At 37.5% G+C, this 24,479-nt stretch overlaps 2 protein-coding genes across 3 annotated transcripts in view; one reads left to right on the plus strand and one right to left on the minus strand.

Annotated features, from left to right (window-relative positions):
• LOC137396452 (uncharacterized) overlaps positions 1-24,479 on the plus strand; it is a 140,377-nt gene that overhangs the window by 62,366 nt on the left and 53,532 nt on the right. The window lies entirely within an intron of this gene.
• Positions 2,902-24,479, minus strand: part of LOC137396782 (mitogen-activated protein kinase kinase kinase kinase 5-like) — a 48,105-nt gene continuing 26,527 nt past the window's right edge. For both annotated transcript variants that reach the window (XM_068083091.1, XM_068083090.1), the window contains 11 exons: positions 18,629-18,746; positions 17,984-18,211; positions 15,173-15,337; positions 13,630-13,790; positions 11,883-12,045; positions 8,166-8,263; positions 7,440-7,522; positions 7,267-7,335; positions 6,958-7,050; positions 4,292-4,418; positions 2,902-3,652 (listed from right to left, as the gene is read on the minus strand). In XM_068083091.1, the coding sequence (XP_067939192.1) occupies positions 3,565-3,652; positions 4,292-4,418; positions 6,958-7,050; positions 7,267-7,335; positions 7,440-7,522; positions 8,166-8,263; positions 11,883-12,045; positions 13,630-13,790; positions 15,173-15,337; positions 17,984-18,211; positions 18,629-18,746 (1,393 nt within the window). In that variant the 3' untranslated portion in view covers positions 2,902-3,564. The remainder of the gene's footprint in view (positions 3,653-4,291; positions 4,419-6,957; positions 7,051-7,266; positions 7,336-7,439; positions 7,523-8,165; positions 8,264-11,882; positions 12,046-13,629; positions 13,791-15,172; positions 15,338-17,983; positions 18,212-18,628; positions 18,747-24,479) is intronic.

Consider the following 24,479-nt stretch of genomic DNA (forward strand, 5'->3'; position numbering starts at 1 on the left):
ATAGTTAAGAGAAGATCAATTTGCAAAGTAGCTTGAAACGAGTTGGCATCAAATGCACTAAACACGGTATGTTGCAGCTGCACAGAGTGTGCAATGCAGCAACAAGGCTATCTATTGATGAAAGAGAAGACAAATCCAAAAGTTTTGAGCTAATTTTGAATTTTGAGCTGTTTTGAATCACACGAATAAACAGAGAATGATTTTCTGCTATGTAGTAAGCTTCAAGTGTTACATAACACTAAAAATCATGAGCATTGTTCCAAGAATATGAAGTCATTTAAGACCAAATTCTCTGAAAGATGTTCAGCTCAGATGTAGGCTAACAAGGCTTTCCATCTACAGATTGAATAGCTTTTATCTAATAACAATGTAAACGAAGATGTTTAAAGTTATTATGAACTCCTATCAGTAGACAGAAACACAACTCAAGCCCAAAATTCTATTCACAAAAGCACTAAACTTTAAACTTTGTGTATTGTTACTAGCTGGGATAGCTGCCAGTCCTTCATGTCCCTCAGCAGAGATTTGTTTAATTTCACTAAAAAACTTTTCAAGATCTGTATTTTAATTAAGATGAATAGGTCATACTCTTGAACAGATGTAGACGACCCACTAGAACTACAAGCAGGTCAAAAGGTCATTTATCACTGCTCTGCCTTTCTTACCTGCTAGACTGTAAATTATCTGCTTTTTGACATCACATAACAGGTAAAAAGACAGCTTCATGCTTTTGACATGTGGCATAAGAGGTGACCTTGACACGTGGCATAAGAGGTGACCTTGACACGTGGCGTAAGAGGTGACTTTGACACTGGGTGTGAGGGGTGACCATGTTCTCATTGTCAATGAGCAGCAACTACAACTTACTTTTTTACACCGAATTCTGATTATTGATCTAACAACCCTCCACATACACAAACGCATACATAAATATGTCTTTGAACCTACAAACTCAGCTAATAACCTAATAGGGCTGACCAAAGTAAATCTGACAAGGTTTAAAAGCGCAGGAACCATTAAAATTGCCAACATGTGTGGCCAAGCATTATTTATAATGAAAGGTGTTTAAAACATTCTGTTGCTGTGTGCTGTTACTGCATGACAACACGATAATCTATAAAGGCGCTAGGACACGGCTGCATTATGTCCCGTTTCTACAGCTCAATGTTCGTAGGTAGCGTTAGGACATCACAATGTACTACACAAACAACTAAACACGTATTTTAATTGTAAATTTGCTTGATTATGCCATAGAGCTTTTTAACATGCTTTTATCAAACTAATGCTTTTTGCTATTAAAGCCAGATAGCTATCAAGCTTCTGATTATATAAGAGGGATATATTTTTATCATTCCGGTGTGCACTCAGTTCAGCATACTAATAAGTACAAGTATTTGACAGAATACAGCAAGTAGGAGTTAAGAATAGGGATGACGTTTGTAGTTTGGAAAGGTGTGATCCACTATCGTTGGAGTTGTCTCACCAATAACGATCGAATTATCAATGAGCAGACAGAGTTCACCGATACTTATCGCGTGACTTGGCAGCTGGTAAAACTATCGTATTATCGATAAGATAACTTCACTAGCAAGATGACCACACGTGCTTGAAAAGATCGAGGATTGTGGGAAGCGATGGGAAAAGCTGCAGAAAAGAATCTGCAGAAAAAACAACAAACTATCGGGTTATATTAGTTTTTATTATCCGATAACGATATAAAAGTTCGAATTTTTTGATAGGCTATAAATAAACACCATATTCATATCGAGAAGGCAACTACCAACTATCGCAGTCGACTATCGAGCTATCGTGCAACCCTAGTTAACATGCAGCTACAAGCTTAATACGATGTTATCAGGTACAAATAGTGAGTGTTGTCCATGATCTGTGAGGTTTTGATTGCTAGAAATTTAATTGATTAGCAAATGCTTATCACTTTCATTGATCTAACCATGAAGTTTAACAACTAAACACCATGAATTCTCAAAGGCAAACCTTGAAGGTTGAATTGTAACAAAATCAACATTCCAGTTATTTGATATGAAAAGATTCCCCCATGTCTTATACTCTGTTGTAGGTGCAAAATATGTGCAAATGTGATTACAAGCTCTTAAAAGCTCAAAAACGAACAGATAATCGCAGCCACACGAGACCGCCGTAGTTTGGATTCTCTTTCCAAAACGGCTCAAATGTGATGTAGCTGTGGTAGATGGTTTCTGTTTACACTTTCATGCAACCTTATTCGTCGAAATATTTTTACAAATATACTTCACGCAGTCAATAAAACCATGTCTATTGTTCTTACGCATCTATTTATCATCATTTTAATGCTGTCACTTTTAGCACTGATATCTTATAACTTACCGTAAAAATTCGTTTAATTTTTTAGCCTTAGCTTGAAGGAGTACATATCATTGTCTGATAATCATGACGAGCCAGTTGGTCACTTGTGATAATCGAAAGTGCTGCAGAAATTATTTGCGAAGTATTGGGTCACATGATCAGATTACGACTTGCCGATTAGACCAAACCGAAACAAAACTGTAAAGTAGCGAGCATCTATATTTGATACGGGGTCTTCGGTAAAACCCGATGTGTTTGTCATAAACTAGTGCTACGATAAGTTTTATATTGAGCTTTTTATTGGCCTTTCAATTCACGTGAGAACATCACGTGACAAGACAATCAAATTTCATGACTACGTCAGAGAAATAAAGAGATTCCAATCTACGGCGGCTTTTCGTTTTTGAGCTTTTAAGAGCTTGTAATCACATTTCCACATATTTGGCACCTACAACACAACAGATTAAGACATGGTGAATCTTTTGATACCAAATAACTTTAATGTGAATTTTGTTGCAAGCTACTACAACCTTCAACCTTTAACTACAGTATGTTCACTATCAGACTCAGAATCATGAAGAAAAGCACAAGATTGGTTTGTTATATTTACACAGGCGGTATTATTACACGCTGTCACATGTGCACTCACCTTGCGGCAGCGTTTAAAAAAGCAGAATCAATAATCTATGTGATAAATAGCCATAGTATTTCAAGGGGAAATATAACTGCAAATAAGCCTAAGATTACACGAGGAGAAACAACTCCAAATCTAGCTGCAGCTATGAACTGGTAATTTGTTTATTTGCATGCATTTCTCCTGTGAATGAAACCCACTAAGTAGTGCGGTACTCTAAAGTCGCGTTTCCACAAAAAATAGTATAATTAACTATGTAAAGAAAGCAATAGGGTATATAATCTAGAAAAAAGCTGAGCTGGATACAGCGCTCCAAATTCTCAGGTTAAATTAACTGCAGAGATTTTCACCCTCGCAGCATCAGCTGCATAGGTGAATCTGACTCGAGAAAAAGCATTGGGCCACAGTTGCTAAGCAACGAACACTAATCTCCGTCCTGCACGGCGCACTATCACAGCCGCACTTGAGCAGAAAAGGGTTGAGACTGAGACGCCGGCATAGGGGATGGGAGGCGTGTCTGCAGGGCCCGTAATATTTATAAATGACATGTTGTGATATGGTAAGGTTGATTTGGAGTGCTTGGGCCCTCAATAAGTGTTCTCATGGCCAGCTAGTATATAGAGGTTGGCATCTGCATCAGGCGTTTCACTTGGCCGGCTCTCAATGAGAACAACTCTACAAGAAATGAAAGATGTCCCGTAAGGAATACCGATGCTGGGTATACAAACAGATGTCCCGTAAGGAGCATCGATGCTGGGTATACAAACAGATGTCCCGTACAGAGCACCATCAGTTGCTATGCAGGCTGAGTATGCTTTTCCATAGTTTTGGCTGGTTGCATCTGATCCAATAATCCAAGTTGTACGTTATTTTTTATAATCCTTTTCTGTTTTTTACCAAAAAATGGCAGGCGTAACCTCTCTAGTAACTTTTCAGTGTACACAGAACTGTGTTTGTTAGCGAAGTTAGCCAATGAGATGTGAGAGATGCAGTAGAAGTCAAGCAACAACATACTGAACTTAACACTGATATCATGTGCCAAACAAATTGGCTGGCATATTACAAAATTAATGTAGACAACAGGTCAATCTGCGGATGAAATAGCTCAATGCAATATATAACAACAAGTGCCTGCGATGCAATGGTGGAATATATCTCAAGTAGTATGCAGTGAGATCATAAGTCTGCGTATTCATCAGGGTAAGATAACTCTATGATTTAACCTGCCTCCTACCTGTACAGGAAACAAGCGCAACAAATTTATTCGGCTGAGTGTACCACTACAAGAATGAAAAATAAGGAGAAAGACCTCACCTGTCAGCGCCAATCAGTTTATAAGTTCTCTGCCCATCCAAAATTTCTTGGGTGACTTTGTTTTGTTTAAAACTTTTTCCTTGCATTCCATGCTCATGGAAGGCCAAGACACTGTCCTTGAGACAGACTGCAACAAAGTTCTTAGCTTAGAATCTTGATCAACCCATATCTATAGCCTGTGGACACATCTGCCTCAATATCTATAGCCTGTGGACACATTTGCCTCAATATCTATAGCCTGTAGACACATCTGCGTCAATATCTATAGCCTGTAGCCAAATCTGACTCAATATTTATAGCCCGTAGACACATCTGACTCAATATCTATAGCCCGTAGACACATCTGACTCAATATCTATAGTCGGTAGACACATCTGCCTCAATATATATAGCCCATAGACACAACTGACTCAACATCTATAGCCTGTGGACACGTCTGACTCAATATCTATAGCCTGTGGACACGTCTGACTCAACATCTATAGCCTGTGGACACGTCTGACTCAACATCTATAGCCTGTGGACACATCTGCCTCAATATATATAGCCCATAGACACAACTGACTCAACATCTATAGCCTGTGGACACGTCTGACTCAATATCTATAGCCTGTGGACACGTCTGACTCAATATCTATAGCCTGTAGACACATCCGACAAATACAGTTAAACCTCAATTCACAAAGTTGACACTATGTCAAAGCTTCGTGTTAGAGCAAATACTCTTACATACTGCACGGTTAATTTGTTCCACAGCTTGAAAATATATTATTACTATAATTAAAATATATCATTACTCCTTTATTAACACTGCAAGTAATCGCACATAACATCCCAAATATAAAAAAACAAGATAAATTAAAAACTAATAATCAAATAAGTATTAGTTTTTTTAATTATTATTTCATTACTATTTTAGTTTATTATTATTGTTAATTATCTTAGAGACACACGGAAGTGGAGAGCCGATTATGAGGCTCAGGTTGGAGTAGCCTAGACCTCATATTATTACTTACAGTACTTACGGAACGTACAGTTTGGTGAACCAGCAATTCTGTTCACGAGTCTCTAAGGCACAATAACAATAATTCTTGTTTATTAATAATCACTGTCAATTTAGGTTCCTACATGTAATTCTTTTACACATTTTCTGTGGTTCAATTGTTTTAAAACTATATGTAATTGAAGTGTTTGTAGCCTTTGGATTGAATTTAGCAAAATGCAATGTATCCATATAAGAACATTGGCTTCGATGTACAACGGTTTAACAAATGCAAATATCAGAATAGATTAACTTTTTATACCAAAGTTTGACTATAGTTTTATGAAGTAACTATTAATTTATTGCTTGTTTCAAATAAATACCATTTTTGTTACTCACACACGTATCCTATATTTTCATAGAGTACAAATAATAAAATTACATTTTTGGAAAAGTAGCAAAAACTAATAGATGCGGTTCACCCAAGGAATTACAAACCAGCGTCAACCGTTTTACTCATTTGAATGCAACAAAAACAGTAAATTCTCTAACTATTAAAGATAGTTCAAACACGTTGTCTTATTGATCTTTGCTAGAAGCTTCTTGGTTAAGATTTGTTTTAAGACTAAAGTGTGAACAGTGGAAATTGAAAATCTGTTGTATCAGCGAGTGAACAAATTGAACACAGCTCCGCGCCTAAGATATAAACTATGAACGGATAACTGCCAGTGCCATTTACGAGTATATAGGTTAAACCAATGATATACATCCCCCACAGATAGGCGACGGCTATCATAATAAGCGGGGTTTAATGATCGCGCTCTGTTAGGATTGTGCTAGCCTGGGTTTCGGAGCTAACACAATTCTCGCGGGGCGAACGCGTTGCTTTTTTAGGTTTTGAAAAACACGACTCGCTGTTATCGTTTCATTAGCTCATTCAGTCAGTAGGCCCCGCAACTCACAATGGCAAACCTTGAATTTCTACAATGTAAGGGTAACACTTGACTAAAAAAATGGGTCCTTGGAAAATAAAACATTTCAAATTATCTACTTTTACTAATTTTGAAATTGGTAGGTGTCAAAGTATATGCCTAAAGTTAAATATTATTTACCCAAAATTACCCGAACAACGGCCTTTTTTTTTCCAAGTTTCTGATTAATATTTTGCCACCCCTAATATAAAATGACAGTCTTTCATCAATGTTTTACCTGGCCAATAAGATAGGACAGCAGGTAAAGCTGTGGAGTGTAGTTTTCTTACTCAAAATCTAAATATAAAACCGAATTTGGGCTATTTTACGATTGCAACTATTAATATCGTGAATGCTTGTGAATGGCTACTGACTGATCAAAACGGTGACAATATTGGGCAACTATATTTATTTGACAACAAAATGAAACCAACAGATCAGTAAAATAACCAATATTGTTTATAATATTTGTAAATTTACAAGGGGCTTTATTCAGCATATTTGTTTGTTCGGGTACCATGTTCGGGTTCATCCCAACAGAGCTCGATCATTAAGCTTCGCCCACATGATGCCCGTCGCCTATCCTTGTGGGGGCTGTATATCCCACCCTATCCTTGTGGGGGCTGTATATCATTGATTAAACAGAGATATAGTCTGGAGTAATAATACAAACCGAATGCACAAGCAATCACAAAACTGAGACCAAAACTTACCCAATGCCTGAATGGGAAAATGGAAGGTAAGCTGTGATGCTTGTTTACTGCTCGACTTCAATCGCCCATTTCTGCTGACTATCTTCACGTGTTCTGCAAGATGAGAGAACAAAGTCAACCGAACCATTTGAATATACTGATACTAGTCAGTAGTGGATCATTAATGACTTATGTAACACAGTACTACCAGTGACTAATATTATATTAGTCACTGGTAGTACTGTAATAATAATAATACTGTACTACCAGTGACTAATATAACACAGTACTACCAGTGACTAATACACTACAGTACTACCAGTGACTTACTATCATAGCAGACCAACACCGTGTCCTTCTCAAGCTGAGTGATGTTAGATGCGTCAAGATATTTGTGAGCTGTAAGTAATAAACATAACAGTAGGAATATATCAGAAAGATGACCCGAGTGTAAAACAGATGCGAAAATGAGAAGATAATGCTTGGATATAGAAGGTACATACATGAGTATTCTTCAGATGTGTACCATTGCACTGAAGTGTTGAGGTTAATTGTGTCAAATTTGACTGTACTACCACCTTCATTACTGCAAGAAAAGAGTAAGAGCCATAAAGATACTCATAGAGTTATCTCATATAAAGCCACATTGGGGAAGATTATAGGACTATCAGTTTAGATAAGCATAGGCACAAATCAGAGGAATTACAGTAAAATATGATATAAACAAGTTGTGGTAATATCTCTGCAAAGATAGTTAAAATGAAATAGAATTTTATTGGAAGCAACTTGTTTGTGATAAATTCTTGACCTGATCACAAACTGATGGAAATAACTTTCCTAAAAAGAGTGTCTAGAATGCTGATCACAAACCTTTTTGTAATGTACTAGCACCGGTTCACCAGTAAGAAATTTTTTTTCAATTTGGGACTAGTTGGTAATTGTAAACCGCAGGTAAAATTGTGTGGCCGAGATCGATAATACAATTTGATCGCTTGCTGCCATTTGTTTCTTGGACTATCAATGAACAAAGCTATTTAATTTCGTGTTTTCGCTCGTTCGTTATGATAGTTTAGTTTCGCTCATGAAATTTTCGCGACATGATGACTCCGCGAAAACGCGAAAGTTAGATGAGGCGAATACATAAGTGTCCTAGGGTAATGCTGTACCTAATGTGAACGAATGATGACGCAGTTAGACAGCCATATAGTCAACTATTCCCATAGGCCTACCTTGCAGTCACACCAACACAGACATGTGGATATTCTTCATCTGGAGTTACGAAAAGTTCAAAACAGCTCAGTGGATTTGGAATTGCTACTTCAAACAACTGAAAGAGACAATGGCTACAGCATGAACAGACTATTAGACTACTAGCATCATATGATTGTTTCACTCATCTGAAGATGCCCCCATGAGTAAGAATTTTCTAGAATATTTAAAGATTTCTATGAAAATAGTTGTTGTGAAATAGATATTGAAAAATGCTTGCTTAGACAACGACCACCCAAATGATTTAAATATTGGAAATGGCCAACAGGTGTCTGCAGGTGTCTGCAGGTGCTAGATATTAAAGGGAATAATCCTTGTTGTAGCAAACATGCTGCATCCTGTTCTAGGATTAGAGAAGCTTGGCAAATTCAACAATCAAGGAACATTAAATCCATGGAGTATATATATTTCATTATTACTATATATTATCGTAATTACTATAGCACTCTATTTATCATATTATTATAATTAATCTGAATATTAACTGACTAATGACTAAAAGCACAGATGCAAGGGTTAGAGGTGGAGTTTTTATTGGCATCTTCAATAAACCATGTCCAAAGAGTCCTTATGGTCATTAACTTATTTCACATAACAGATAGATATTAGATATTATAATAGATAGATATTTTACAGTGTTCACAAGCCTTGGAGCCTACCATGTGAGAAGAAAGTTCTTAGTTTGTTCTTGATGGGAACCAATCAAACCAGAGGGTGTAAATAAATGTTGAACATAAATAGAGGATTTGATCAATCAAGAAGACCAAATAATGAATTGATAAGTCGATGATTGAACAGCAATAATGTTAATCGTTAGCTACGAGCACAGTACGTATACAAGTAGTTCTTGTTTAACGACAACTCAGAGCAACGATGTACAGTCATACTTCAACTTACGAGCTTAATGCGTTCCGAGACTAAGCTCGTATGTTAATTTACTTGCATGTTGGTGCAATTTATTTATATATAGAACAATTAAATATATATTTATTGGTTTCCAAACTCTGTTAAATGCAAATAAAAAACTCAAAACAAGATATTGTAACAGAAAGAACATGTTGGTTATTGTCTTAACTTACCACAAGCTTTCAAAAAGCAACAAATAAAAAATAATGCAAGGAAATGTGCTAAATTAAAATGTAAAATTAAATACATACAATAGCAGCTAACGCTAACATTTGCCAGAGAGAGATATATAAGTTATCCTTCATTACAACAGTTGACTTTGATAAATTTGGATTTTATCAAAGTCTTAAAAGACAAACTTAGAAGCAAATCTAAAAGCACTTTCATTTTTAACTGAACGTAATTAAAATTTCTTCGGCGTTCATAGTTTGCAGTTTCTCGCTAGTTAGCTAATTTTTCCTTTGTTACGCTTTCACGACTAGCCGGCCGTTTTAAGATGAACCTATCTAAGGATGTTTGCCTTTGTCGCCCTTTCAACATGTCGCGATTAGGACGAACACATGTGTCGTCACAAAGGTTTAATGCCCGACCACTAGCCAACTTGTCCGAATGTCTATTTTTATAGTTTTGATAAATAGCAACGGCCTTTTCAAATAGCGTCGTTTCAGTTACGCTGTCACCGGCCAATTGTTTATTTTATATCCAATGCCTGAGCGGTCTCTCCATCAGCGGTGGTGAAGATCGCCGCGCCGTTTAGAAACTACGGTTAGTACTTTTGCGAGCAAAAATGCCCTGAATATAATCCTTCTGTTTGATAATTGTGGATGTATTTCTGTCATATTGCTGAGCTAGCTCAATCATGCATACACATTTCGCATATTTTTCAATAATTTTCCGTTTAATATCAATTTTTATCGTTTGTTTTTTCTTTGCAATATTTTTCATTTTACTGGCAAACTTTCGGTCTACGCACAGTACTTTTAATTCACATATTTCTGCACTGAAAAGCGTGCACAAAAACACGGTACAAAAGTATAACCTGTGCAGTTGAAAAATACAGATTGATGCTGTTGTCATAAAACACCTCCGGCATACTTGGCAACTGACTCACGTGCTCGTATCTCAAACACGGCTCGTATGTTAGTGCTAAAACTTGCTTAAAAGCTGGCTCGTATCTCAAGTTTCTCGTACGTTAGAGCACTCGTAAGTTGAAGTATTACTGTACTTTAAAACTGGTCCAACATTCGTTAAACTTAAATCCCTTGTGAATGTAAAAGTGCAGTGGCAGCGCAGTTGTGAGTGTATGCTGTCACATATGTACTCTAAGTTGACTAAGGCAGCCGGCAATGCGACCACCAAGTACACTGGAGGTTTTTGACTAGCGAATTGAAGTTTTATTCTGTTGTATGTTTAAGGATAAATAAAGAAACAACTATGAAGGTTTTTGACACAGATTTGCTGCCTGCATGTCACACACTGACGATGTCACACACCGACGATGTCACACACCGACGATGTCACACACCGACGATGTCAAGCGCCGACGATGTCAAACGCCGACGATGTCACACGCCGACGATGTCACACGCCGACGATGCCACACGCCGACGATGTCACACGCCGACGATGTCACACGCCGACGATGTCACACGCCGACGATGTCACACGCCGACGATGCCACACGCCGACGATGCCACACGCCGACGATGCCACACGCCGACGATGCCACACGCCGACGATGCCACACGCCGACGATGTCACACGCCGACGATGTCACACGCCGACGATGTCACACGCCGACGATGTCACACGCCGACGATGTCACACGCCGACGATGTCACACGCCGACGATGTCCCACGCCGACGATGTCACACGCCGACGATGTCACACGCCGACGATGTCACACGCCGACGATGTCACACGCCGACGATGTCACACGCCGACGATGTCACACGCCGACGATGTCACACGCCGACGATGTCACACGCCGATTATGTCACACGCCGACGATGTCACACGCCGATGATGTCAAACGCCGATGATGTCAAACGCTGATGATGTCATACACTGGTGATGCCACACACTGATGATATCACACACTGATGATGTCACACACTGGTGATGCCACACACTGATGATGTCACACACCGATAGCCATCATGAAGAATAATAGGAATCACGATAAAGAAAACAATTGAAAGAGTTTCAACTCTCAACATGTTTACAATAAAAATAGTAACAGCCATATCTTCTCATTAGGAAGGCACACTTGGAAATTCTGTGAGAAAAAACACATTGCCAGCTCTCATAACAACTTCTACACGTAGTTCATGTCTGAATAGGTGAACAACAAGTGTCCTCTGATATAAATTTACGCTTGGTTTAAAGGCAGCCTGTTTTTATCTCAACGAAAGTTGAAAATATGAAGTTATTTGAATATGATAAAATTCTTGCTAAGATGCACCGATCCTCAACACAAGATGTTTACGTTGAGAATAACTCTATGTCATTGTTTTGTAATTCTGGTGGCTCGGTTAAAATATAACTGATATGCGAATGTTATTTCTTAATTACATCTCTTGAGAGTATTAAGTAGAGGGTAGCTCGCACCATCTAAGGGGGGATAGCGTTCCGCCCTAACTCCAAACATATTACACAACAAGGAGAAGACAAATCCACTACAGATAACATAAAATACTTTTCAGGCACAAGTTGATTGTGGTTTAAGGGTATAACTTGAACAAAGAAGGGGAGAGAAAAGACGACCCACCTTGAGCTGCATAAACTTGTTCAGTGGCTCATACCATTGCATGAGTAAAATGCCATTTGTCTGGCAGGTTGCCAAGTATTTGTATCCATTGTAAGGGTTACGAACTATGGCGCAGGACTGACAGCCCTTGGTATCAGGAACCTTTGATGTAGGCGTAAACTTTCTGTAAGAATGAGAGCATCAGAATGTTTATATGATATATTAATAAGCACTGGAAGTACTGTGTTATATTAGTCACTGGTAGTACTGTGTTATATTAGTCACTGGAAGTACTGTGTTATATTTAGTCACTGGAAGTACTGTGTTATATTAGTCACTGGTAGTACTGTGCTATATTAGTCACTGGAAGTACAGTGTTATATTAGTCACTGGTAGTACTGTGTTATATTAGTTACTGGTAGTACTGTGTTATATTAGTCACTCGAAGTACTGTGTTATATTAGTCACTGGAAGTACTGTGTTATATTAGTCACTGGTAGTACTGTGTTATATTAGTCACTGAAAGTACTGTGTTATATTAGTCACTAGTAGTAGTGTGTTATATTAGTCAATGGAAGTACTGTGTTATATTAGTCACTGGTAGTACTGTGTTATATTAGTCACTGGAATTACTGTGTTAAATTAGACACTGGTAGTACTGTGTTATATTAGACGCTGGAAGTACTGTGTTATATTACTCACCGGTAGGTTTACAGGTAGTACTGTGCTATATTAGTCATTGGTAGTACTGTGTCATATTAGTCACTAGTATTACTGTGGTATATTAGTTACTGTTGGTACTGTCATATTAGTCACTGGTAGTACTGTGGCATGTTAGTACTGTGTCATACTAGTCACTAGTATTACTGTGGTATATTAGTTACTGTTAGTACAGTCATATTAGTCACTGGTAGTACTGCGGCATGTTAGTCACTGTTAGGACTGTGTCATATTAGTCACTGATAGTACTGTGTCATATTAGTCACTAGTTGTACTGTGTTATATTAGTCACTGTTAGTACTGTGTTAAATTAGTCACTGGTAGTACTGTGTCATATTATTCACTAGTAGTACTGTTGTATATTAGTCACAAGTAGTACTGTGTTATATTAGTCACTAGTAGTACTGTGTTATATTAGTCACTGTTAGTACTGTGTCATATTAGTCACTAGTAGTACCGTTGTATATTAGTCACAGGTAGTACTGTGTTATATTAGTCACTAGTAGTACTGTGTCATAGAAGTCACTAGTAGTACTGTGGCATGTTAGTCACTAGTAGTACTGTGTTATATTATGATCAACTTTAAACCATGTTTTTACTTTTCACAAACGCTAATAATGCAGATTTAAATAGTGTCAAGGCGTTTCTGTATGAAAACTTCATATTTTAAGACAGGATCTTTGCGGGTGAAGCCCAACAAGTGATAGTTATTTCCCCAATCATATTTATTCCGATACACTCTCTAATATGTAAACAAGCAATGCAAACCTATGATCAATCTCTAACAATCTATAAGCGCTGCTTATCTACTGCTGTGATCTATTGTGTCCAATGAGACCAATGACACTACTAAAAACTCACAAATTGATAAGACAACTCTGAAACTAGTTGACTGTTTTGTTTGGAATGGACATTTCTTGCTGTTCACATCTCAGAGTTACCGAGATGTGAATCGAATGAGTACAGTAAACCCAGCTATCATCGACTGAACTGAATTCAACGATAACCACTGATTTACTGGTAAAAACTGTAGAGTCATGCATCTTACTTGGGTACAAACCGCTCTGGTATGGCCATAGACATCCGGTGAGTCTTGGACTTGGTATAAATCATGGAGAGATCATGTCTGAACAGATGTTGATTCTTGCCTGATATAGACATGAGCACATTCTTTACCACATGTAGCCATATGCAACGCCGAGCGTGTACCTGCAATGGACATCACGAGTACTTGACACTCGGGAACGAAATATATGAACAAGAGCAGACAATAGTAAACAACCTTACAACCCATCGCTCTTTTTTCCTGACAATAGTGATGTCATAAAGCATTAAAATGTATGGGAATCAATTGACTGGTAACTTGAATGAACAAGATTATAAATTAGCGGAATATGAGATTCTGTGACCCTATAAATGTTTAACATACAAGTACCTGTATATAAAAAGGTGTAAATGATGAACAAGGGGATATATTGATATCCACGGAACTACACCAAAACCCATGAAGTTAATTAGAGAGAAAAAAAGAACAAATACAAAAGCGAGTAGAAGAAAAATAAACGGAAAAACAAAAAGGATAAGAGACATGAGAAAAGCTGGAAGTGAAGCGAGGGTGAAAAGAAGAAAAAACAGAAAGCTGAACAGGAGACAGAAAACTGAACAGGAGACCGGAAGCTGAACAGAAAATGGGAAGCTGAACAAAAAACGGGAAGCTGGACAGGAGACAGGAAGCTGAACAGAAGACAGGAAGCTGAACACGAGTAAGGAAGCTGAACAGAAAACAGGAAGCTGAACAGGAGACAGGAAGCTGAACAGGAGACAGGAAGCTGAACAGAAGACAGGAAGCTGAACATGAGAAAGGAAGCTGAACAGGAAACAGGAAGCTGAACAGGAAACAGAACAGGAGACAGGAAACAGAACAGGAGACAGGAAACTGAACAGGAGACAGGAAACTGAACAGGAGACGGGAAGCTGAACAGGAGATGGGAAGCTGAACAGGAGACAGGAAGCTGAACACGAGACGGGAAGCTGAACACGAGACGGGAAGCTGAACAGGAGACGGGAAGCTGAACACGAGAAAGGAAGCTGAACAGGAGACAGGAAGCTGAACAGGAGACAGGAAGCTGAACAGGAGACAGGAAGCTGAACAGGAGACAGGAAGCTGAACAGAAGACAGGAAGCTGAACACGAAACAGGAAGCTGAACAGGAGACAGGAAACTGAACACGAGACAGGAAACTGAACAGGAGACAGGAAGCTGAACAGGAGACATGAAGCTGAACAGGAGACAGGAAGCTGAACAGGAGACAGGAAGCTGAACAGGAGACGGGAAGCTGAACGGGAGACAGGAAGCTGAACAGGAGACAGAAAGCTGAACAAGAGACAGGAAACTGAACAGGAGACAGGAAGCTGAACAAGTGACAGGAAACTGAACAAGAGACAGGAAACTGAACAGGAGACAGGAAGCTGAACAGGAGACAGGAAACTGAACAGGAGGCAGGAAACTGAACGAGAGACAGTAGAAAAAATTAATGAGAAAACCAAGGTGAGGATTGGTAGGAAGAAAATCGAGGAGAAACAGTATCTTACCAGTTCGAGGAGACCCTCATGCATTTCATTCAAGTTGAGTGCATAAATTCCTTCCTCTGCACCGATAAAAATGATCTGGTCCCTCGAGTCACTCTCAATCCATGATGCTGAAGCATTGATATGCAACGGACAGCCATTGAACACTTTGGAGAAGCAAGCCCCCATCTGCAGCGATAAAGATCATAAGGTTAATAACACCTTTTGGAATCGCTGACTATCATAACATAAACTCTCTTACCAAACTGAAAGCTACAAATCAGGCTCTTTTCCCAGATAATCAAAATATGTGTATAAAACAGGAAGCTACAATAATTGATCCAAAGTTAACAGAACTTGTTTACTCATAAAAGCATTTTCTCAAATAAAAAATGATATATTGTTACACCAGGCCACATAAAGGAGCCATTTTTTACCGATCTATATATACGAGGAGTGATCATAAAGTTCCCGGAATCGTTTTCCTAGTCAAATATAAGACCATGTGCAGTTGTTTTGATTGTTCCATGTTGCTAAGCAGCACGGGATTTCCCCATAGCCAAAGTTTTATGCTTGTCAGAGCACCCGCAATGAAGTTATAGTAGGTAATGTCAAGGTCATTTTTTATCGTTCGTCGGATTTTTCGAAAATGAATGAAGTAGAAGAGCAACGCGTTTGTGTAAAATTTTGTGTAAAACTTGGAAAGTCCGGTGCTGAGACGCTCCAAATGTTACGGACAGCTTATGGAGACTCTGCCCTTAAGAAAACAGCCTGTTATGAATGGCACAAAAGATTTAGAGAGGGAAGAACAAGTACTAAAGATGATGACCGCATGGGCAGACTGGCAACTTCAAGGACCACAACTGCCACAGACCTTGTGAGGCAGCAGGTGATGGGAGATAGGCGATTGACTATACGGGAAATATCAGCAGAAAGTGGGCTTTCTTATGGTACATGTCATCTTATTCTCACTGAAGATTTAGGCATGAGAAGGATCTCTGCAAAGATGGTACCCAAACTGCTCACTGACGACCAAAAAGAAAAAAGAGTTAGCTGTTGTATCGAACTAAAAGATGCTTTAACACAAGATCCTGACTTTATTTCAAAAGTTGTGACTGGGGATGAAAGTTGGGTCTATGGTTATGACCCAGAGACCAAATCACAAAGTTCTCAATGGAAATCCCCTGGCTCTCCTAGGCCTAAAAAAGCTAGAATGTCTTGCTCAAATGTAAAAACGCTGCTGATAACATTTTTCGACATTAGAGGTGTGGTACACTCCGAATTTCTGCCACATGGTCAAAGTGTGAATCAGCATGTGTACAAAGACATTCTGATAAGACTTAGAGACAGTATCAGAAGGAAACGTCGAGATTTGTGGCTCTCAGGTGACTGGTACCTACACCATGACAATGCTCCGGCTCACACCTCATTGATGGTACGTCAGTATTTGGCAAAAAATAAGGTGACTGTGCTTAACCATCCCCCTTATTCACCTGATTTAGCACCATGTGACTTCTACCTATTCCCCAAAGTCAAATTGACAATGAAAGGTGAAAGATTTGACGACATACCAACTATTCAAGAAAATGTGACGAGACAACTCCGAAGTCTTACGGAAAGTGATTTCCAGCATTGCATGGATCAGTGGAAACACAGATGGGACAAGTGCATAGCAAGCTCAGGCGATTACTTTGAAGGGGACAGTTTAAATTAAGTGATTACGATTAACGGTTTTTGTGTACTGAGACAATTCCTGGAACTTTACGATCGCCCCTCGTATATATATATATATATATTTCTCAAGTCTGCCTGTGTCTGTGTAGCTATTAAAATATTAGACTTAAATTCCGATGGATTTGAACTTACGGAAATTGCAACCATAAGTTTTGAATCCATGCGCTCCACCACTGAGCTATACAAGGCGTATTGATCAAGGTATTGATACAAGGCACTAGCCTATACCGTATGCACACGCTAGATAACATATTATTTGAAACTATGAATTTTATTAACTATATGAAACAACGATTTTTCATGTTTTTTCGAACTTTCAATTTCACTTGTTCGTAAGGTTCAATTGCTATATCGTGGTCAAGGTCAATTCTTTTCATGCAGGCAATTGTATTATCTCCTCAGGACAGGAAGGTCCCCGACATTCTTTCTCCATTCGGTCAGACAAACACAGTATGATATATCAATTTTACATTTGCACCAGTATTGAGAGGTACCAGCATCGTCGTATTCAAAGTTTTGATGGATAGCTTCTGGTGGAACAGTAATCTTTTTTAACCAATAGTAACCGACTAAGTAATTGTTATAATTAATTCAACATATTCAGGATTATTTTGTTTTCTCAGTTCGTATTAATTGTATCATTACCAAATCATATTTTATTGTAATCGTAGCAAAACAGACTTAATTTAGCTATTACTTGCTAATTATTTCACATTTACATTTAAACCCTTTTATAGTTGTTTTATTTTTTTTAAATTTATTTGACATGCAAAAAACATTTCTATCATGGTATGAAGTTTGAAAGTTACAGTTGTTTGACAAAGTTTGGAAACCTTTAGAGTTGTTTTCTTTTTTACAGTTGTTGCTTAACATTTCACAGGATAATTACGATGTACTGATTGATTACTCATGACAATCTCTCACATTGCACGGAACTGGCAAGTGTACTAGTAACCAATATAAACTCACTGATTAAAAGTCAGGCGTAACATGTTAACAGAGTTAACATGTTAACAGAGTTAATATGTTAACAGAGTTAACATCTTATGAGAAATCATAACAAATTTTTTGCACTTTAGCCCATAGGCTATTCCATCTTACCGGCACTTCAGGTGTGGGTGGCAGGCCCTTGCTCGGTTTCTTATCCAGATCCTTTTTCATATACCTGGCCGGTCTGGGAGGTATCTCTGGAGCGGGCTTGCCATCTCCTGGAAGACCGTTCATACGAGATGCACTGACAGATCCATTATGCTTCATGTTCTGTTTAGGAGGAAGTTCAGGGGGTACATTGTCAGCTCGAGGGGGCTCAACATCTCCTTTTAATGTCCCCTAGAACAAGAGATGCAATGTCCCCTAGAACAAGAGATGGAATGGCACTGCCTCAGTCAATGTGCAGGAAAGCACACTTCATAAAAAAACCAAAACATGACACAACATACACATTCAAGCCATACATTTATCTTAGGAATTCAAAGTTAATACTAAAGCAATGACTTTAATAAGTCAATCTACGAATCGGAATGCCTATTTGGAACATACAGTTGCCTTTTCTTGGTGGTACAACATACTATTTGATGATAAGACAAATCAACAAAGACTTAAGCACAAACGACTGAGCTAGAGAACTTTGCAAAATGACTCTTCCTTAGAGAAACTTAGTCATAGGTAGTCCAACAACAACCACAACAACAACAACACAACCACAGTACAATAAGTTCTGAACGATAAGACAATAGCAAACCATACCCCTTCCTCTTCTCTATCCTCCTCATCGGCATAGGATCTAACCATAGAGTGTCTAGGAGGTAAGGGTGGTGGATGAGGCATCCGCTTACTGGCCACAGGCTGTGTCAAGGTCCCTTCTCTAACAAATACATACATAACATTGACACAGGCAAATGATGATTAAACAACTTTAACAATGCCTATCTTCATCAGATTAACCACATGCTGAAAAAATGGTCATTTACGTTAGCATAGCATAGCTTGTGGTATATAAGAATCCACTATTCTCTTTCTCTCTCGTAGTTAACATTGTTATCTCTTGCTAAAAGCTGATTATTTGCTGCTGGCTGTATAATCACCAAATCAGAGCTAGATTTAGCACGCAATAGCAGTCAGAAACAAGAAGGTGTACATGTATTTGCTGAACGACCAATCCTAGCCTGTGTAGCGCCCAGAAGAAAAAGAAAAGAGATCAGAAACTACAACTAAAAACCTGTCAGCCAGAACGATTAGATCATGAATGTCTGCTAGCAAGGCTTATTGTAAATCTACACGAGCAATTGTGTCATTCATATCTATCTATATAAACACATTTACAGACCTGCCTATTTATAGTCTCTCGAAACATATTTACAAACAGGCCAATTGTATCAGTCTACCTTAGCATGCCTACAGACATACCAAGTGTAATAGACCACCATAGCATGTCTACAGACTTGCCAAGTGTAATAGTCAACCTTGGCATGTCTACAGACTTGCCAATTGTATCAGTCTCTCTTATCATGTCTACAGACCTGCCAATTGTAATAGTCAACCTTACCAATTCTATAGACCTGCCAAATGTAACAGTCAACCTTAGCTGTCTACAGATCTGCCAATCCTAACAGTAAACCTAAGTATGTCTACAGATTTATCATTTGTATCAGTCCACTTAACATGTCTACAGACCTGCCAATTGTAACAGTCAACCTTTGCATGTCTATAGACCTGCCAATTGTAACAGTCAACCTTAGCATGCCTACAGACATGCCAATTGTAACAGTCAACCTTAGCATGCCTACAGACCTGCCAATTGGTACTCATATGTAGTAGTTTAACGACACTTTTTATGGGAGCTATCAAAATAATCAGCATTATGTTAAAAACATGGAAATAAACTTTATAAGTAACACAAAATTCAAAAATTTCAGACAGCAGTTTATAATATATTTATTAATTATAATATATGTTATTTAGCATACACAAGTGGGCTAACAAGCTAGACTTTAGATTTGTATTCATGTCCAGCTAATTTTCCTACTTCTCACCGAATATTATTAAAAACTGACATTTACAAGCATTAACTAAATATTGCGAAAACATAGAAATAAATGCTACAAACCAATATCAAGGCAGAAAATGTTCTATATATAATGTAAATGATAACAAACAGTTCTAATATGTTTACATCTTCTTAAGAAACAGCCATATGTTTACAGACAGCCCGAAGTCAAGTCCCACATTCTTGTCATTATCCATACTTAAACGTCTATGATAACCTGGCCTTGACCTCTACACACACATGTCTATGAACCTAACATTTGTAATTATTTGTATATAGAAACCTGCCACTTGATCTTCTTATTGTGTGTTGCTAACAGATACGTCACACATGTATATATAGTATACAGTAGAACCTCGATTCTCAAACGCTTTGGTTCTCGACCAAATCGGTTTTCGACCAAATCGGTTTTCGACCAAAAAAATTGAGATTTGTTCGTCTCAGATCTCGAACATGAATTCAGTTCTCGACCAACCCAAAGCATGCACATTACAATTAAACGTTTGGAACAGCTCCGGAAACAGCGTGGACACATTCATTAACAAAGTGAGAAGCAAGTTACGCTTCATAAATTCTTTACAAAAAGGGAGGAACCATCTGGGATTTGCTAGGGAGACGACTCCTCCAGTCGAGTTACCTTAAATTGTTTTTGAAAATTGTTTTCTCCTTCAAATATGTGAAGTAAACATGTCATTGCTGTTTATATTTTCTTTTTCACATGATTTTTGATGTAACTGATCTGTATTCTTTGCTGTTTCATCATCAACTTCTGCAATTTTTGGTATTGTATCTTAACCTAGAATGTTTTCGATGTTTTAAGAGCAAAGCATACGAAATGTTTACTTTTTGTTTTCTATTTTCATCGTGATAGATAGAAAATCTTTTATTAAAAATAAACACGATCTATATCTATTCGTTTTTATTTATAGTATGTAGTATTTAGTACAGTTTATGGTGTAAAATGTTTAAAAAATACTTTATCAAAGTTATTGTCTCGGCTTGGAATAGATTACAATTTACTTACATTATTTCTAATGGGAATAATTGTTTTGGATCTTGAACAACTCTGTTTTTGAACAACCTTCTGGAACGGATTATGTTCGAGAACAGAGGTTGCACTGTATATAGTATGTACAGTCAAACCTCGACTTACCACCGATCGCCTTAGCATACAAAGTTTTCAATGTATGATGTGAATATTGAGCAAATATTTTTCTCGACATGAAATAACTTGCATTTTATAAATCAGCACACACACACAACTCTTACCCATAGTTTGGTTTTATAATACTTGAATCATATGATACATATTATTATTGTAACAATATAATCATATAATACTATTACAATAATATTATAGAATAATACATACGTTAACGCTCACACTGTGTAATAATATTACACAGTGTGAGCAGTAGTAGTGATAAAAATAGGAGAAAGTAATGCTTTACCTAAACCTAACACAAAAAAATAAAGAATAACATAATAAACTTTTTAAAATATTTATGAAGTCATCTAGTAGTTATTTGGAGGAATAAATTTGAAGTGATGTGAAGGAAGACATAGAGGTAATATTAGACAAGATAAATAAGATAATGTAAAAATAACAAAAATCAAATACAAAAATATAAGTAGGCTATGTTCGTTTAAAGTTCATGTTCCGTATTCAGAATATCTGAAACTGAAAAATATTTAATTAAAAAAATTGATTTATTTCAATTTATAGCTAAAGTTGCTTAAAGGTTGACTTGCAACAAAATTCACATTACAGTTATTTGGTATCAAAAGATTCACCATGTCTTACTCTGTTGTGTTGTAGGTGCAAAATATGTGGAAATGTGACAACAAGCTCTTAAAAGCTCAAAAATGAAAAGCCGCCGTAGATTGGAATCTCTTTATTTATCTGACGTATTCATTACAGTTTGGTTATCGTCTTGTCACGTGATGTTCTCACGTGTATTGGAAGGCCAATAAAAAGCTCACTATAAAACATATTGTAGCACTAGTTTATGACAAACACTTCGGGTTTTACCGAAGTCCCCGTATTAAATGTAGATGCTCGCTACTTTACAGTTTTGTTTCGGCATTATTCAATCGTCAAGTCGTAATTTGATCACGTGACCCAATACTTCGCAAATAATTTTTGCAGCGCTGTTCAATTATCACAGGTAACCAACAGGCTCGTCATGATTATTAGACAATGATATGTACTCCTTCGAGCTAAGGTTAAAAAGTTTAACGATTTTTTACGGTAAGTTATAAGATATCAGTGCTAAAAGTGACAGCATTACAATGACGATAAAACAGACGCGTAAGAACAATAGACATGGTTTTATTGAATGCTTGAAGTATATTTGTGAAAATACTTCGATGAATGAGGTTGCATGAAAGTGTAAACAGAAACCATCCTGTAACAGCTACGTTCCATTTGAGCCGTTTTGGAAAGCGAATCCAAACTACGGCGGTCTCGTGTGGCTGCGATTTTCTGTTTATTTTTTAGCTTTTAAGATCTTGTAATCACATTCCCATATATTTTGCACCCACAACACAACATAGAAGGCGTGGTGACAACAAGACATGGTGAATCTTATGATACCAAACAACTGTAATGTGAAATTTGTTGCAAGTCAACCTTTAAGTTAGACTGGATTCCTATCTCTATCCTCCCTTCTACCAACAGACAGTTCAGCTCCTGTATCACTACTATCACCAAGGCTATACCTCCGTATGCCTGTCTTTAACATAAAAACATTAAAAACCCTTTTTACATACAATTTCTTACATAAAATTTATATTTTTTGAGTCTTATATAATTCGTGGTAATGCTACATGTAATAATTATCATCAAGTTCTTGAGCTATGGAGCAAGTTACAGTGTATGAAATGCAAAGTTCGTTCTCGCATAGCAATATTTGATCCAATCTACAAAGGTTTCAGTGCACAACAAAGATCTCAAAGCGATTGTCGACATTTGACTGTGAATACATGCTCACCACTTCACTATTTGGAATTGTCTCCACACTTATTCACAGACCAGCAACTTGTTAACATTAGCAGACAAACATACATTGTATCTCCATATAACTACCACAAGCGATTACCGTAAAACCTCTAATTGAACGCCACCTCTATTTGAACGCCACCTCTATTTGACCATCATTTTTAACATTCTTTGATCTTTATGAACCCATAATAGCAAGTGATCAGTGGAAGTGTCCAGAAAATCGTACTAATAATGGCTTCAATAATAATTAATTATTTCATTGTTTCCGTTCGTATCAAAGTCTGTTCTTCAACTCCAAAGCTTTTGGTTTTTCGTTAAAACTTTGAAAGCAACACCATAGAAATACGTAATTAGGTAATAACTGTATCAAGCTAATAGTAGTTCCTAGTTTAGCATGGTCTTGTTACTTTGACACAGGTTACAAATGGTTTATATTTATGATGGTAAATGAATGACTAGTTTTAAGCTAAAGGTTGTGCTTAGCGCCCATGCGGCTAAAAGTTTATCATTTGCGTGAAATGCAATTTTGCTCTGCTCAAAAAGCAGTGCAGAAAAAGAGTTGAGGTCAGAAGACATTGTGGAAGGTACTGGACAACTAGAAGAAAATGTTTGTTCCATCAACAGCAACAATCAGAATGCAACTGGCCGAGCAAATGATGCAAATAGTTTTGTTTCAAATATGTTAATTTTTATTTCTGCATGTAATATAAGTATGGTTCGTTTATGTCACTTGTTCTTCAATATATATTTGTCGCATTTTATAGATTATTATAATACACCTTATAAATTTGCAGATTTATAGCATATTATATGATAGCATCCCTGTGTTTATCTTATCATGACTTACAATGATTCCACGCTCCCAACTCTATTTCTATTGCACATAAAAAACTAGTTTTGGCTGCAAACTGTAGCAAGCATACAATGTATCAATGAGTGCAATGAACTTTAACCAAAATTTGTATAAATTTTATAGAAATGAAAATATGCTTTCAAATTTAAAATGAAATAAAAATTAAACACTCCAACAAACTGCAAAGCAGGGTACAGGCTATAATATCATTTGTCACCGTAGGTTAATTGCAAGCGATAAATATCAACTGGTAGAGATATTTGGCGGTAAGTTAGCAGATTTATTGCATCTAAAAGCGTTACTGTTGCTCCGCTCAAAGGAGAGCGCAAAATATAAGCGACATTCGTTTCACCCGTAAATAGGTTAAAATTAGCTTTCCAAAATTCTGACGAACTATTTGATAAATACAACGCCAGCTTCTATTTGAACCCCACCTCTATTTGACCGTCACTATGAAGGAAGAGTCTAAAAATAGAGTGCCGTGGTGTTCAAATAGAGGTTTTACGGTATCTACATTTATTAGCAACAGCATCCAAACAATGAAACATAAAATATAAGCCGACCCTGCACTAAAAACCATGCTAGTTGTTAGGGAAAACATCCACAGGCACAAATAGCAATCTAACAAGGAAAGCTCTCTCTCAGCGTAGTGCAAACCAGAAGGCAGTGGCGGAAGGAAGAAAAGGGGCTTCAC

The sequence above is a fragment of the Watersipora subatra genome, chromosome 5 (genome assembly GCF_963576615.1).
Source record: "Watersipora subatra chromosome 5, tzWatSuba1.1, whole genome shotgun sequence".
NCBI lineage: Eukaryota > Metazoa > Bryozoa > Gymnolaemata > Cheilostomatida > Watersiporidae > Watersipora > Watersipora subatra.